At 36.2% G+C, this 17,998-nt stretch overlaps 1 protein-coding gene across 5 annotated transcripts in view; it reads left to right on the top strand.

Moving 5' to 3' along the window:
• The window catches only part of CEPT1 (choline/ethanolamine phosphotransferase 1), a 45,630-nt gene that overhangs the window by 3,443 nt on the left and 24,189 nt on the right, over positions 1 to 17,998 (top strand). For 4 of the 5 annotated variants that reach the window (XM_054472344.2, XM_054472257.2, XM_063652125.1 and 1 more), the window contains exons 2-3: positions 4,401 to 4,814; positions 16,566 to 16,713. In XM_054472344.2, the coding sequence (XP_054328319.1) occupies positions 4,476 to 4,814; positions 16,566 to 16,713 (487 nt within the window). In that variant the 5' untranslated portion in view covers positions 4,401 to 4,475. Of the gene's footprint in view, positions 1 to 1,845; positions 1,916 to 4,400; positions 4,815 to 16,565; positions 16,714 to 17,998 lie in introns of those variants that run through there. The other variant, XM_063652126.1, reaches the window with a different exon arrangement.

Genomic DNA, 17,998 nt, shown 5'->3' with positions numbered 1-17,998 from the left:
GGGCGTGTTCCATTTTCTTGGATTATTCTTCCTCCTCCCCTAAAACGTCTGGCTCCTTCTTTTCCTCTGAGCTTGGTATAGAAGCTACTTGAAGACTTCACCCTGTTTAAAATGTGTAACCCCAGCTATTTTCTAGCTTAGCACTTTGTTTTCCTCATTGTGCCTATCACAGTGTGTAATTTTTTTATTTGCTTGTTTACTAGTTTTCTTTTCCCACTGGACATAGGAGCTGGGATCATGTCAGCCTCATTCACTGCATTTATATGTTGGCTGAATGCATTGGAAACTTGTAATCTATTTTCTTATAACCGTGAAGACTGGTGGCTAGGTTTCTAAGCTAGCCAGCAATAATTTTAATTTCTTACTTTTTTTTTCTTTTTATTACTTGTACTGTGTTAAGAAAAGGACATTTTCTGCTCATCCTTTTGGTCATAGGCCTGACTCCATATAAAAATTTCAGGTGGCTACAATAACTTTTGGGTTTTTTTGTTTGTTTGTTTTTGAGACATGGTTTTGCTCTGTTGCCCAGGCTGGAGTACAGTGGCGTGATCATGGCTCACTGCAGCCTCAACCTCCAGGGCTCAAGCAATCCTCCCAACTCAGCCTCCCAAGTAGCTGGGACTGCACGACAGGCCAGCATGCTAAGCTAATTTTTTTGTATAAATGTGGTTTTGCCATGTTTCCTAGGCTGGTCTTAAACTCCTGAGCTCAGGTGATCCACCTGCCTCAGCCTTTCAAAGTGCTGGGATTACAGGCAATGAGCCACCGTTCCCAACATAGAATAATTTTTTAATATTCTACCTCCTTTCTGTATTCCCATCCCACATCCGTTTTTCCTTCCTCGCCACATTGTCCTGATCTTCCTATTGTAGCCACCTACCCTATGCGGCTCCATTGAGATATGCTTGCTTTTCATTTGCTAAAATTCAGAAGTTCCTGTTTTTTTCTGTAATGGTTTTCATGGTCATAGCCCCTGGATCTCAGATATGATGGAAAGAAGAGTAGAGATGAACCTGTGGTAGTGACTGCAAACTCTGTATCTATATGTATGTGTTGAAAGTAAAGTAGCCATCTGTAGGTCAGAGACTACATGTATCTGAATTTATATTTGCAGTGTTGTTGCTAATAGCTTCACAGAGACATTGTTGCTGCAATGTTGGCAAAGAGAACCTTCAAAAACTCATTGCCTCTTTTCATGTATAAATTTGTACAGTGGCTAGATCTGGAAAGGTTTGTCAAAATGTAGATTTTTATAAAAGAGAAATAGAAGGTTAAAAACAATCTAGGTCGCAGAAGGGAAAAACTGAGAGGGAAAGTATCAGTTTATCAGCTAGTCCTGCCAAATGCTCAAACTTAAAACCATTAGGATCAGTTGCTTGTAGCTATTTAGTGCCAAAAGCAGGCTAGCACTCATCTTTTTTTCCTTTTTTTTTTTTTTTTTACAGTAAGGGAATAGAATACTGCAACAGTAGAATACAAATGGAATTGACTAAATTTTTAATTCCCATTTCAAGTGGAATTCCGTAAGAGCTATCATTTACCAAATAAGAAAATATGTCATTGCTTGGCTATAGAAAATTTGGCTACTATGAAGCTAAGTGTATTGGTGGTTATTGGTCTCTCATTTGATCTAAAGTGATCTTGTCACCAGTTATTTAATATTATATAAACATTAAAACAGTTTTAATCAGTACCTTTGTGATACAGTTGTGTGAAAGAATTCCTCAAAATATAAGAAATTAGCTTTGATTTTTCTCCTTGATTTGAAATATTAATTTTTTTTTTTTTTTAAGACAGAGTCTCGCTTTGTCACTCAGGCTGGAATGCAGTGGTGCGATCTCGGCTCACTGCAACTTTCGCCTCCTGGGGTCAAGCAATTCTCCTGCCTCAGCCTCCTGAGTAGCTGGGATTACAGGTGCCTGCCACCACGCCCATCTAATTTTTGTATTTTTAGTAGAGACGGGGTTTCACCGTGTTGGCCGGGCTGGTCTCAAACTCCTGACCTCAGGTAATCCACCCACCTCAGCCTCCCAAAGTGACGTGAGCCACTGCGCCTGACGAAGTATTAAATATTTTTATTTCAGGGCATCTCAGTTGGTTAAATTGTGACACTGATGAGTCTCTTGAGATTTTTGAAAATTTATTTAAGGGCATTAACTTGACTATAATGACTATTTTCTAAACCAAATATTGAGATACGTGATTGACAGAGGTTTTGGATGCCACCTTAGGTCATTAGTAACATTGAAATTTTGGAATTTGATATTTATAGGGCTATAGGAAAAAAGTCCTGTTCCATTGTGTTCACATGTCCATACCAGGCTATGGAGTGAGTGTCCCCCTGGCTGGTACCTACTTGTCCATGTGGTTACTCATGAGCTGAGTGCCTACATTTCATGTTTTGTGGCATGTGACCCTGTGCTCCACTTCCTAGAATGCACATGTGGCCTGGGTTCATAGTCCTCTAGCCATGGCCTGGTCTCAGTTCAGTGCCTTCCATCCTGGGCAGCAGGAGCACCATGTTGCAGTCTACCACAGCTGCCTCTGGGCCTTGGCCTGGCTTCACTGCATTCCAGTGCTTCCTCCCCTCTACCCCAGACAGGGGGGAACCTGCCACTCTCAGGACCACCCTGCAAAGGCAGAATAAACCAGATCCTCTCACAGCAAAAAAAGTTAAAATGGACAACTGAGCATGTTTTGATAGTAGATCCATTGTCAAGATGTCCTAGACCCATACCATTTCTGGGACTTTGATACTGCTTTGTGGATAGTTTCCAGCCAGAAGATCAAAGCATACCTATGCCACTAATCTTTTTGTTCTATTAAGATTCTTTCTTTTTTTTTTTTTTAATCTTATGGTCTCTGTTCCTCCACCTCCTCACTATGGTAAATTTCTTACAAGGTTCTTTATTCATTTTTTTCTTTCAATGCTTAATCCCTTTGAGAACTTTTCTACTTTCTAGTTTTTAACCGGACTTTAGCTTTTAAGTTGGTGACCTGAACTTTTCACTCTTAACAAAACTCCAGTTTTTTGATTTTGTCTAAAACATCTCTACTTAAAAGTCACATGTATATATTCCCTTCCTACCCTCATCCCTAGTTCCCTTTCACCCCCTACACCCCAAAAGCCAAAAAATAACAAACTGATTTTCTTTTCCAACTTGCCCTTTTGACAACAGTACCAGTAATCTCTAGCTGTTGACTTTTTTTCTTCTGTTTCCTCACCTCTCATATCTAATTCTTAAGTACTTTCTGCTGAATCTTCCATCTAAATAGAAATTACTTATAGATTTGACTGTCTTTCATATTTTCATTTTTACCATCCTACTATAGGCCCTCACCACTTCAAACCATTGAGATCACTGTACTTACTAATTTCTAATTGTTCTATTTTCTCCATTCTGATTCATCTTGAAAATACTCTTGTATTTCCTCATGCTACTTGATTACTTATAATTGTTATCTCTAATCTTTTCTAAATGAAATAAAAATACTTCAGGGATTAAACTCAAGGTCCTTTATCAGCAGTGATCACTTAACCCACTTTCACTTTTTTTCCTTCTACTTCCTCAGTTCATCGGGACACTCTGCTAATACATATATACTGTCTTAAAGTTAATTTTTTTCATTGTTGTTTATCTCCACCGAGAAAGAATACCATCTATATTCGTTTTTACCAATAAGTAAGTTTTGTCTTTTGGTTTAATTTAAACAGAAACCCTGTGTTTGTTTGAATACTACTTGGTTTAGTTTAAACAGAAACCCTGTGTTTGTTTGAATGCTACTTACCAGCTGTGTGATTTGGACAAGTTAATTAGCCTCACTGAGCCTTAGTTTATTTTTCTGTAAAAATGCGGATAATTAATAGTCCTTGCCTTCTAGGATGTTTATGAGGATTAAAGGAGTTAGTATATAAAATGTGCTTAAGTTTTGTAATATGAAGGGCATGCCCAATAAATGTTAGCTATTACCATTAAATAAAAATCTACTTTAAGACTCATTGAAGTCATTCCTCTGATACTAATACTAATTTGGTAGCCTTGGGACCTCCGTTTCCGTATATGTGTAATGATGAGATGATTTCTAACATTTGTTGCATTATACAACTGAAAGCAGTGTGAGATCGAAAAAGAATATGAGCTTCAAAGTCAGACAGACTATCAGATAATAGGAAGCGTACTACTATTAAAGTCTCTTACTATTTTTTGCTTAAAGTTGAGGTTATACACTTTCAATAAGAACTAGAACCAAAATCAGGTCCCTCCTTTTCTGGTCCTGTTTGATACTTACTACTTTATTGCAATTTGATTTTTTGTTTCCTAATTTGTTAATATTGGCATAAGACGTAAATAGTGGCCAACAAGTGTATTTTTTAATTTTTATTTTATTTTCTTTTTTAGGTAAGCACCAGCCACAAAAACCTACAAAAGAAGGTAAATTACTGTCTTTAAATATTTAAAAAAAAAACAAGATCCATGAGTGGGCATCGATCAACAAGGAAAAGATGTGGAGATTCTCACCCGGAGTCCCCAGTGGGCTTCGGGCATATGAGTACTACAGGATGTGTATTAAATAAATTGTTTCAGTTACCAACACCACCATTGTCAAGACACCAACTAAAGCGGCTAGAAGAACACAGATATCAAAGTGCTGGACGGTCCCTGCTTGAGCCCTTGATGCAAGGGTATTGGGAGTGGCTCGTTAGAAGAGTTCCCTCCTGGATTGCCCCAAATCTCATCACCATCATTGGACTGTCAATAAACATCTGTACAACTATTTTATTAGTCTTCTACTGCCCTACAGCTACAGAGCAGGTAAGAGTTTCTTAACAGATCTCAACATTTGCTATATACCAAAAACATTGTAATTGGGATCGCGGGGTCATTTTAACTAAAGATAAAGTAATCTGACAGCTGTCTGTCAACTATTTTAAAATATCACACACACTGTGATAAAGCTTATAAGTACAGCCTACACACTTGCGTATTGGAAACCAGAAGCAAACAGTAGACTGTGATCCTAGTAGTTAAATTAATGTTAGCAGGGATTAACATGTAAAATGTTCTTTTAAAGTCACTAAATCTCATTTTTTTACAAAAAAGTGTTTCATTTTTTTAAATGGTAGAATAAAGTCTTAGCAAAAAAAAAAACAACAGAAAACTCTCTGGTATTTAGTATGGCATGACTGTAAACTAGCCTTATCAAAAGGTTTTTTTTCCATTCTAGTGAGAAGTGTTAAGTTTCCCTTCTCTCTTCCTTTAAACATGTATGCCTGACAGACTTCAGGTATATGGCATATTATTCTAACAACTGTGGCAAAGGAAGTGTGAGAAAAAGTCAGTATAATGTGTTTCCTATTCCATATCCTGCTCTGGCTACCATTAAGAAAGGATGCATGCTATTGCTTACAAAGACTCACACAGGCCTTCTCAGATCCAAGCCTCTCTTCTACTGTTACCCTCTATTACCCTCTGTACTCATTACTTGAAACCAAAACTAGAACTCTTTATTAGAATAGATAAATTGATATTTATTTCTTTGGTTTTAAAATATCCTTACCAAAACATGAACTAGGCTAGTAGGTAGATGAGAGAATTACAAGCATTTGTTCTGCCTGTACTAGTTAGACTGATCAGTTTCTGGTAATTCAAGACAATAGAAGGTAATTCTAACTAAACCATGTCAGAGTGATTCTAAGCTAAATGAGATGGTAATGGCCACAACATTCCTTACCTTGTTTTAAGCTTGAAGTAATTTTTTTTAAGTAATCTTCTCAGATTATTTGTCCTTTGAGATAAAATTACCACCATTCAACCCCCTATTCTTTTCTGTTTTCATCAATTTGTCTGTTTCCATAGGTTAAATAAAAGCCGTTAAAGTGAATGGCTATTGAGGGTCACCGTTAACCCCAGAACATGTGATTTCTGTCATTTTCCAGGTTTTCATTTCCCATCACCCTTAATTCCTCTTTTACTGTTACAAATACAGTCCATACAGATTTTATAGATGTAAAATCTGGTTTCTCCTCTTTTTTTTTTTTTTTTTTTTTTTTTGAGACAGGGCCTGCCTCTGTCACCCAGGCTGGAGCGCAGTGGCACTGTCTTGGCTCACTGCAATTTCCACCTCCGGGGTTTAAGCGATTCTCCCGCCTCAGCCTCCCAAGTAACTGGGATTACAGGCCCGCACCACCACGCCCGGCTAATTTTTGTATTTGTAGTAGAGACAGGGTTTCACCTTGTTGGTCAGGCTGGTCTGGAACTCCTGACCTCAGGTGATCCACCAACCTTGGCCTGCCAAAGTGCTGGGATTACAGTGAGCAACCGCGCCCAGCTCCCCTCCTCTTTTTAACTCTTCCTGTTGCTCAGTTCGGATACTTAAAAAACACAAACCAGTACATTATTTAAATATGTCCTTGGATTCTTTATCACATATCCTTTAAATTGTTTCACTTGGGGCTTGTCTGAGAATTTGACTGCCACTCCCAGAAGGGTTTGGTCCAAATCACACAAATCATTAGAGATATAGTAGAACAACAGGGAGGTGGGTTGATTCCAGTGAGTACTAAACTAGTTCTAGGATGGGGATCAAGGAGTGAGAGCAGGTTCAAGGATAGTTCAGCCACTAATAGTCATTTATTGAACACCACAGAGTATATCAGGTAATGTGTTCCCCTGTAATACTTTTTCTTGGCCTCTGTTCTTAAGTGATTTGGAACGTATGAATAACCCAAGAATTAGTTAAATCTTTAGGGAGACTTCCAGAATGGAAGCTATTCTTTTCACTAGTTGTGATGGTTCAGAATTGCTGCTAGGTGGAATCAGAGTATGACTGAGCTGCTGCTTGTTGCTCTGCAAGGGAAGGTAATATCCTATAATGGAGATGCCTGGATGCATTTTTAGCTACAAGGTAGCTATCCTTATTAGGCTCAAAGCAGAATGCATTTAAATAGGTCTTGGTTGTTTTCTATGACAAGCTGTTATCTCTGTGATCTTCAGTAAGATAAGTAAATTCTCTAAGTCACCCTCTTTAAATCTTATTTTGTGATATGATGATCATACATTCAGGGTACCTAGCGTATAATGTTCAAAATAGTAGATGGTTATTGTTTCATTGATCAAAAAAATTAGGTATATAATCTGTTCTTCCACAGCCCCCTTCCCATTCATGATTTCCTCTAATGATACATAATATTTCCAGTTACAAATTCATCTAAGTCCTTATTTCTTTTATATTTTTCTTTATCATCATGTTGGAGTCAGAGAATTTCATAAATTTTATCACCCAGGGAAATTCTCTTTCATTGTATCTCTGATTCTTTTGGGCCTTATGCCAGTGGATGATCATTAAGTTTCATGTCTACATGTATAGTATTACGAACTTCCCATATATTTTTTATGTTACTAATTTTTTAAAATGTATTAGAGTTTCAGACACCAATCTTTCTGGTAGAAAGGAAGGTCATTATTATAATAGTTTAAGCTCAGTTTGTTTCTTAGAAAAAGCAGTCCTCCTGGTAGATAAGAAAATAAGTTAGCTTTTATTTTTCACATTCTTAGGGTAGAAATACAGACTTCTCTCTTTTTATATGGAGAGCCAAAATTTCCCTTTGATCTGTTCATTACTCGGTATTTAAACTTCATTAGCTAGTAGCTTTGATTTTAGTGTCATAAGTTAATTTGGAATTTGTCTTGCAACTTGGTATATGTTAATATACTTGGGTTCACCTTGCCTCCGTCCACAAAAAGAGTTGGACTCTGTAAAATATTTGAAGAGATTTATTCTGAGCCAAATACGAGTGACACAGCCAAATATGAGTGACACAGCCCTCAGGAGGTCCTGAGAACATGTGCCCAAGGTAGTCAGAGCACTGCTTGTTTTTTTGTTTTTGTTTTTTTTTTTGAGACGGAGTCTCGCTCTGTTGCCAGGCTGGAGTGCAATGGCGCAATCTCGGTTCACTGCAACCTCCACCTCCCTGGTTCAAGCGATTCTCCTGCCTCAGCCTTCCAAATACAGGACTACAGGCGCACGCCGCCACGCCCAGCTAATTTTTGTATTTTTAGCAGAGACAGGGTTTCAACATGTTGGCCAGAATGATCTCAATCTCTTGTTCTTGTAATCCACCTGCCTTGGCCTCCGAGAGTGCTGGGATTACAGGCGTGTGCCACCGCACCCAGCCAGCTTGGTATTATACATTTTAGAGAGGCATGAGACATCAATCAAATACATTTAAGAAATACATTGGTTTGGTCCAGAAAGGCGGGACAACTCAGAGTGGAAGGGCTTCCAGGCTGTAGTTGAATTTAAATATTTTCTGGCTAAGTTTGTCTAAAGATCTGGGATTGATAGAAAGGGAATGTTCAGGTTAAGATAAAGATTGTGGAGACCAAAGTTCTTTTGAAGTCTTATAGTGGCTGTCCTTAGAGACAATAGATGACAAAGGTTTCCCTTTCAGATCTTAGTTAATCTCTTTAGGATTGGGACAGTCTGGAAGAAAAAGATCTAGCTATGTTAATAGAGGTTCTTTACAGATGCAAATTTTCCCCCACAAAGAACAGCTTTGCAGGACCAATTCAAAATATGACCAAGAAACATGTTTTGGGGTAAAATATTTTGATTTTCTTCCTTGTCTTGTAATGTTATGCCAGAGTCAGGTTGGAAAGTAAATCAAGATATCTAGGGTTAAATAAAACCCATCTGATGAGAATTTATGATTTGTAGGGCATGACTCCCTAGACCCCTTAGATACGAATTTGGGCAAAGTAAAAATCAACAGTTTAGTCCTCATCACACAAGACAGAAAAAGGAAGTTGGTGTTAACCTGTATTATACCCCTGAAAACCAGAAATGCCGTTATCAAAAAGAGTCGTGTCAAATTTCAATATAACTTTTTGAAATATCATGAGTTGTTTAAACACTCATTTGTTTTTGTTTTTATATTGCTAGTTTTCATGCTTTTGATTCACCTCACTAAAAAATAACTTGTTAGATTTTTTTTTGGCGTAGAAAAATGAAAAGAAAATTAAAATGGCACATTGACCATAATTTCACTGCCCAGTTAACTTATGTTGACATTGAAAAGTGAAGGGAAAAAAAATTACATAGTTAGAAAAATTCAGAGTGGCATAAAACAAAAAGTAAAATCTTCCCTTTTTTATCTGCCTTTCCTTCCTACCGCTCACCCTAACCCCTCTTCTCAAATATAATAAAGTTTAACAGTATTTTTGTCTGACAAATCACACCCTAAATTTTATTGAGTAGAAAAAGCAACATGTGGAACACACAGTACACCATTTAGAAATTGTTTAAAGTATGCAAAATAAGTTTTTATTGTTTAGGATTGCATATATATGTAATCAAGTCTAAAGGCAAACATGGGAATAATAAAGACTAAATTCAGGTTAGTGGGTACTTTTGGGGGAGATTGCATGGTGAATTGGAGAGAGCTGTTCATGGAGCTCCAATTATGCTTTTTAAGCTGAGAGGTTTGTCAAGGGTGTTCATCAGATTTTTAAAACTTTTTGTATGTTTGAAATAGTAATAAAACTCATATTGTACCTGCCCATATATATGCCTGCCAAAATCTTAGGAGTATTTTTTTCCTTCTGGTTGACACATAATAATTATATATGAGATACAGTGTTATATTTTAAAACATATGTACAGTGTATAATGATCAAATCAGGGTAATTATGTCTATCACCTCAAACATTTATTTCTTTGTGTTAATATTCCAGATCCTCTCTTCTTGCTTTTTGAAAATATTCAATGCATTAATGTTAGCTATATTCGGCCTACATTGCTGTAGAGCACTAGAACTTACTCTTCCTACATAGCTGTAACTTGCTTCTGTTAAACAACCTGTCCCTATCCTCCCCTCCTCCTTACCCTTCCCAGCCTCTTGTAACCACAATTCTTCCCTTTACTTCTATGAGCATTTTTTTTTTTTAGCTCCTGCATATGAGTAAGAACTTGCAGTATTTATCTTTCTGTGCTTGATTTATTTCACTTAACATGATGTCTTCCAGGCTCATCCATGTTGCTGGGAATAACAGGATTTCATTTTTCTTTATGGCTGATAGTATTCTATTATGTATATTTACCACATTCTTTATTCGTTCCTTTGTTAATAGATGTTTAAGTTGATTCTATATATTGGTTATTGTAAATAGTGCTGTAATAAACATGGGGGTACAGGTATCTCTTTGATATCCAGATTACCCTTCCTTTGGATCAATACCCAGTAGTAGGATTGCTGGATCATATGGTAATTCTTAGTTTCTTGAGAAATCTCCATACTGTTTTCCATAGTGGCTGTATTAATTTACATTCTTGTCGTCAGTGTACAAGAAAGAGCTCCCTTTTCTCTGCATCCTTACCAGCATCTGTTAATTTTGTCTTTTTATAATAATCTTTGTAACTGGGGTAAGATAATATCTCATTGAAGTTTTGATTTGGATTTCCCTGATGATTAATGATGTTGAGCATTTTTTCATATATTTGTTGGCATTTATATGTCTTTTTTGAGAAATATCTGTTCAGATCATTTGCTCATTTTTTGATTGGATGAGTCGCTTTTTAGCTGTTGAGTTCTTTGTATATTCTAGATAATATCCCTTGCCAAATGTATAATTTGCAAATACTTATTCCCATTCCACAGGTTCACTCTTCACTCTATTGATTGATATGGAGAAGCTTTTTAGTTTGTTATAGTCTCGTTTGTCTATTTTAGGTTTTGGTTTTGTTTTTGTTTTTCAGACAGAGTTTCGCGCTTGTTGCCCAGGCTGGAGTGCAATGATCTTAGCGCACTGCAACCTCCGCCTCCCAGGTTCAAGTGATTCTCCTGCCTCAACCTCCCAAGTAGCTGGGATTACAGGCATACACCGCCATACCTGGATAATTTTGTATTTTTAGTAGAGACGGGGTTGGTCAGCCTGACCTCAAATAATCCACCTGCCTCAGCCTCCCAGAGTGCTTGGATTACAGGTGTGAGCCACTGCGCCCTGCTGTCTCTACTTTAGTTTTTCTTGCCTGTGCTTTTGAGATCTTAGCCATAAAATCTTTGCCTAGACCAATGTACTGAAGCATTTCCCCTATGTTTTTTCTAGTAGTTTTATACTACTAGGTCTTACATTTGTAAGTCTTTAATCCATTTGAGTTGATTTTTGAATATAGTGAGAGATAGGGGTCTAGTTTCATTTTTCTGCATGTGGATATTCAATTTTCCTAGGACCATTTATTTATCCTTTCTATTATTTATCCATTCTATGTTCCTGGCATCTTTGTCAAAAATCAGTTAGCTGTAAATACATAGATTTATTTCTGGGTTCTCATTTCTTTGGGTCTGTATGTCTTTTTATACCAATATCATGCTGTTTTGGTTACTATAACTTTTTAGTATATTTTGAAGTCAGGTAGTGTGATGCCTCCAGCTTTGTTCTTTTTGCTCTAGATTGCTTTGGTTATTCTGAGGTTTTTGTGATTCCATACACATTTTAGGATTTTTTTTCTATTTCTGTGAAGAATGTCATTGGTATTTTGATAGGGATTGCATTGAATCTGTAGATTGCTTTGGGTAGTATGGCCATTTTGACAATATTAATTCATGGACATGGGATGACTTTTCATTTTGTGTGTATGTCCTCCTTAGTTTCTTTTATTAGTGCTTTGTAGTTTTCATTGTAGAGATCTTTCAACTCCTTGGTTAAATTTATTCCCAAGTATTTTATTTTATTTTATTTTATTTTATTTAGCTGTTGTTAATGGGGTTGCCTTCTTGATTTTTTCCCAGCTAGTTTGTTATTGGTGTATGGAAATGCTACTGATTTTTGTATGTTGATTTTGTATCTTGCATCTTTACTGAATTTAACAGTTCTATGAGTTTTTTGATGCAGTCTTTAAGTTTTCCCATATATAAGTTCATATCATCTGCAAAGAAGGACAGTTTTGACTTCCTCTTTTCTAATGCGAATGCCCTTTGTTTCTTTCTCTTGTTTAATTACTCTAGCCGGGACTTCCAGTACTATGTTGAGTGCGGAAAGTGGGCATCCTTGTCTGGTTCTAGTTCTTAGAGGAAAAGCTTTGACCATTTCCCCATTCAGTATGATGTTAGCTGTTGGTATGTCATATATGGTCCTTGTTGTGTTGAGGTATGTTTCTTATATGCATAATTTGTGGTGATGTTTTATCTTGAAGAGATGCTGAATTTTATCAAATGCTTTTTCTGAGCCTCTTGAGATGATCATAGGATCTTAGTTCTTCGTTCTGTTGATGTGATGTGTAACATTTATTGATTTGCATATGTTGGACCATCCTTGCATCCCTGAGTTAAATTCTCCTTCATCATGTTGAATAATCTTTTTAACGCGCCATTGGATTTGGTTTGCTAGTAGTTTCTTGAGGATTTTTGTATCTGTGTTCATCAGTAATGCTGGCTTGTGGTTTTCTTTTATTGCATCCTTGTGTGGTTTTGATGTCAGGGTAATGCTGGTTTCGTAGAATGAATTAGGAAGAATTTTCTCTCCAATATATTTTGGAATAGTTTCAGAAGAATTGGTGTAGTTCTTTAAAAGTTTGGTAGAATTCAGCAGTAAAGGCATTTGGTCCTGGGTTTTTCTTTGTTGGAAAACTTTTTAATATTTATTCAATCTTGTTATTTGTTATTAGTCTGTTAAGGTTTTCTGTTTCTTTTGATTCAATCTTTATAGGTTATACGTGTCTAAAAGTGTATCTACTTCGTCTAGGTTTTCCAGTTTGTTGGCATATAGTTGTTCATGACAACCTCTAATGATCTTTTATATTTCTGTGGTATCAGTTGTAATGCCTCTTTTTGTGTGTCTGATTTTATTTATTTGGGTCTTCTCTCTTTTTTTCTTGGTTAATCATAGCTAATAGTTGGTCAATTTTATTTCTTTTCAAAAAACCAACTTTTCATTTTATCATTTGTGTGTGTGTGTGTGTATATACACACAACATATATATGACACATGCCATGTGTGTCATATATGTATATATACATATATATGATATATATATATATTCACTTTTTTGGGAGTTTTTTTTGAGACGGAGTTTTGCTTTTATTGCCCGGGCTCTTACCCAGCAATAAAAGCGTGCAATGGCGCGATCTTGGCTCACTGCAACCTCCGCCTCACCTGGGAGGCGATTCTCCTGCCTCAGCCTCCCAAGTAGCTGGAATTACAGGCATGCACCACCACACCCGGCTAATTTTGTGTTTTTAGTAGAGACGGGGTTTCATCACGTTGACCATGCTGGTCTCAAACTCCCGACCTCAGGTGATCTGCCCGCCTTGGCCTCCCAAAGTACTGGGATTACAGGCGTGAGCCACCACGCCTGGCCAGATTTTCATGTACATATATACACACGTATGTGTATATGTGTGTGTGTGTGTGTGTGTGTATATATATATATGTTCTATTTCATTTAGCTCTGATCTTTATTTCTTCTAATTTTGGATTTGATTTGTTCTTGCTTTTCTGGTTCTTTGAGGTGCATTATTATGTTGTTTATTTGAAATCTTTCTACTTTTCGGATGTGGGCATTTATTTTGCTTTATTCTTTCCTCTTAGTACTTCTTTTGCTGTATCTTGTAGGTTTTGGTATTTTGTGCTTCTGTTTTTATTTTTTTCAAAAAATGGTTTACTTCTTAATTTCTTCATAGATTCATTGGTCATTCAGGAGCATGTTGGTTAATTTTCATGTATTTGTACAGTTTGCAAAGTTCCTCTTGTTATTGATTTCTAGTTTTATTCCATTGTAGTCTCAGAAGATACTTGAAATGACCTCAACACAAATATTTAAAAATTTGTTGAGACTTGTTTTGTAGCCTCACACATGGTTTGTCCTGGAGAATGTTTCATGTGCTGATGAGAAGAATGTGTATTCTGCAGCTATAGAATGAAATGTTCTGTAAATGTCTGTTAGGTCCATTTGGTCTGTAGTGCAGTGTAAGTTCAATGTTAACTTTGTTGGTTTTCTGTTTAAATCAGGAGTGTCTAATCTTTTGGCTTCCCTGAACCACGTTGGAAGAAGAATTGTCTTGGGCCACACATAAAACACTAACGATAGCTGATGAGCGGGAAAAAAAAAATCTTATAATGTTTTAAGAAAGTTTACAAATTGATGTTGGGCTGCATTCAAAGCTGTCCTTGGCTGCATGCAGCCCACGTGCCACAGCTTGGACAAACTTAATTTAGATGGTCTGTCCAGTGCTGAAAGTGAGGTAACATTTAATAGTTTTTTTGATGTATCCTCCCAGAAAAAGAAAAAAATTACTCTTGTACTAGCATGCGTATATATTTGTATGTATGTAAAATCTTCAGTTCTGTTTCAAAAGTTTAGTAAAACCATATGTTTCTTGGAATTTTTTACCTGAGTTGACTCACATAACATCTCTGCAAGATTTTACAAGTTGGTTAATTGCTACATTGTGATAAGATTATTTGTTTATGTCAGTTCTTTCCCATACACTTATCAGGACATAATGAGTTCTGAATGATGCATGAGTTCCTTCACTCATTCACTATCTCCCCCAGGGTCTTACGGCAACTGGGATCATATTTATTCCTGAATTAGGCTTTCTTCTTAAAATACCTCTGAGAAGTATAAAATAATGTGAACAAGGAAGAAGTATATAAATATTAGTGTATCATTGTGCAGATTCACAGGAAGAAAGGAAAATCCAAAGTCAAGAAAACTTTTTATGTCTGTGATTGTTATTTTACTATTTCCTAGGATTGTGTATATACTAGTTATCTTTGTTCCAGAACAACATTTTGCCCCATTAAAATCTTAAGCTTGGACCCCAAGAAACCCCTAGATTTCTTGTCCCCTAAAGCAGAGGTATTCAGCAGAATATTCTATGATGATGGGCATGTTCTATGTCTGTGAGGTCCAATATAGTAGCCATAGCTACATATGGCTATTGAGCATTCAAAATGTACCTAGTGTAACTGAGGAACTGAATTTTTAATTTTATTTAATATTAATTAATTTCAAATAGTCACAGATGACTGATGGCTGCTGTACAAGATAGCGCAGCTCTAGAGAGTTACTGGATTCCTTTAGGAGCAAGAAGCGGTAGACCCAAAGTCCTGAAGACAGAGTTCTTAGTCATACAGGATTAATTACTCAGTTCAGTGTGCTTGCATGTAAAGTATGGTTCCATAATCATACTTACTGCTTTCAGGATTTATAACTCTGGGTTAGTGGAGGTATGTGCTAGCTCCTTTGGATAATCTCAGTGTCTTAAAAAACGGAACTCAAAAAAGGTTTATGAAAAGATCCTTACCTTTTAATAACTGGTACTAAATAGATCTCTATCAGAGAGAAACTACTTTGCAGTACAGAATATACTGAATGTTATTTGCATCTCTGAGTGTTTAATATTCACAGTATAACTTGATAACCAATATACAATAAACTACCTTGTGATTATAAAAAATATTTTATAGCCTGGGAAGGGGAAAATAATGAAAAGTGATACAATATACTCTTCCACATTCTTAAGGATAAATCAAATAAGACCTCTTTTTGAATATACATTTAAATTCAGTACCAGGCCGGGTGCGTTGGCTCACACCTGTAATCCCAACACTTTGGGAGGCCGAGTGGGCGGATCACTTGAGGTCAGGAGTTCGAGACCAGCCTGACCAACATGGCAAAACCTTGTCTCTACTAAAACAAATAAAATAAAATAAAAAATTAGCCAGGCCTCGTGGCACATGCCTATAATCCAGCTACTAGGGAGGGTGAGGCAGGAGAATCTCTTGAACCCAGGAGGTGGAGGTTGCAGTAAGCCAAGACTGCACCACTGCACTCCCAGCCTGAGTGACAGAGCAAGACTCCATCTCAAATAAATAAATTAATTAATTAATTTAATACCAGCAGTTCAATTTCTGTTTGGGAAAAGAGAAGCTATTCCTTGAAAACGTGACTGTGGATTTGAAAAATAGTATTCTGAACACTCTATACACTGGATATCATTTCCTAGTGTTATTTTATGGCCCATTGAAGAGATGTTTAAAAATGTTACAAACTCAAATAAATTTGGAAAATGGCAGCACATTATGTCCCCCTCTTGAATATTCACAGGATGTATTAGCAATATTAAGGACTAGAAGAAGTCCTGTAGTAAAGAAATCCGTTTAACATTGTTTAGTGTTTAACCCAGTGTTTCCCATATGAAGTTAGCATGGAATTTTTCATGTAATACCTGCAAACATTTTGAAGGATATGATTTTGAAAAAAATTCAATAATTGACCCTTCTAATCTAAAGAATCTTATGGAAGACACCTAGTCCAATATCTTGGGATTTTTGTAATCTCCCTCGTAAGTTGTTATCTAGCATCTGCTTGAACACCTCTAAAAGCAGGAAATTTAATTCTTTTACAATTCTAATTGTTTCAGTGAGTTCTTCATTATGTAGCACTAGGATCTTCTCTCCCATAGCTTCCAACTAGCTTTCCAACCTGCAGGTAAAAATATGTTAGTCAAACATGGTAACTGTGTGTCTGAATACTCTTGCCTTTCTTATTTTATTTCACAGGCACCTCTGTGGGCATATATTGCTTGTGCCTGTGGCCTTTTCATTTACCAGTCTTTGGATGCTATTGATGGGAAACAGGCAAGAAGAACCAATAGTAGTTCTCCTCTGGGAGAACTTTTTGATCATGGTTGTGATTCACTATCAACAGGTATTGTTGATTTTTTTAATGTTATTGATTATTAACAATGATTAAACCAATGTGCTAAGCAGTGTTAGAATACATGTTTAGTCATGAGAATAAGTAATTTTTTATTAAATTTTAGTATTTCTCAAAAGACTATGAACCTAGTTAATATTTGTTCATTATTGGTAGTGTTAGGAAATTTAGAAATTACTTTCTGCTTGTTATTTTTAGCCCCAAATATTGTTTTGGCATCTTTTGTTTTTAAAAGCTTGGGGCATAATTGTCATCATCAAAACTCTTGTGAACTAAAGAGAGTACAGTGGTGGGAGACTAGTTAGGTAATTTGTGGTCTTCATATATTTAAATGAATATTATGTAGACATTCAGAATTATGTTAATGGACTTGGATTATAACTACGTCATAAGACGCTCAGAGAAAGACTATGACAAATTAGGAGTATCGTTAATATTGCATTGTGTATTGGAAATTTGCTAAGAGAGTACATTTTAGGTGCTTTTACCACAGGAGAAAAAAGGTAACTATGGGACATGATGGATAGGTTAATTTGCTTAACTATAGTAATCATTTATATATATGGCATGTTTTACACCTCATATGCAATTTTTAAAAGAAACACTAAAGTGCTAGCAATAACTGAGTTACTCTGTTTGGATTATAAGTGATATCTCTTTATTTGCACTGTTTTGCAAGTTTTTAAAATAGTAGTTTATTATGTTTTTAGAGGGAGAAAAAGATACTTAAAATCTAAATGACAGTTTCTCGGCTAGTCTTTCTGACAGGAACTCATCCCTCCCCTCTTTTATTTTTGTTTTATTTAGTTTCTCAATTATTTTCTTGTTTGACATGGCACTTAAAATATTTAAAAAGAAACTAACAAAAACCTCTTATAGTTTTACCTCCTGAATCCAGATTTACAGGTATAGGTGCATATCAAAATCATTGCTTCAATGTATCCCAACAGCAGCTTATTTAGTAGAGGAGGAGAAGCAACTAAGCTTATATAATTTTTTAAGAGTCAAATCAAGAAATACTCAAAACTTCTGTTGAATAAATGGTAGTTGGCTGTCTTGAAAGGCAACAACCAGCTGACTGCAGGATGGCAGGATGGCAGGCTTCCTATTATTTGTTTTAAATTGCAGTCATTTTTGCGTTGTAGTTTGAGGTCTAGACTTTTATAGGAAGTCATTTTCTATGTATATCATCCATAACAATATCTGTTTAAAAAAAAAAAAAACAGTTATCAATCTGAAGCAAGTAAGTCAGTCCGTCTGGGGATTATATAGCCCC

Source organism: Pongo pygmaeus, chromosome 1, assembly GCF_028885625.2.
Source record: "Pongo pygmaeus isolate AG05252 chromosome 1, NHGRI_mPonPyg2-v2.0_pri, whole genome shotgun sequence".
NCBI classification, from domain to species: Eukaryota; Metazoa; Chordata; class Mammalia; order Primates; family Hominidae; genus Pongo; species Pongo pygmaeus.
The sequence above is the reverse complement of the archived record's forward strand: the minus strand, read 5'-3'. Positions and strand labels throughout refer to the sequence as shown.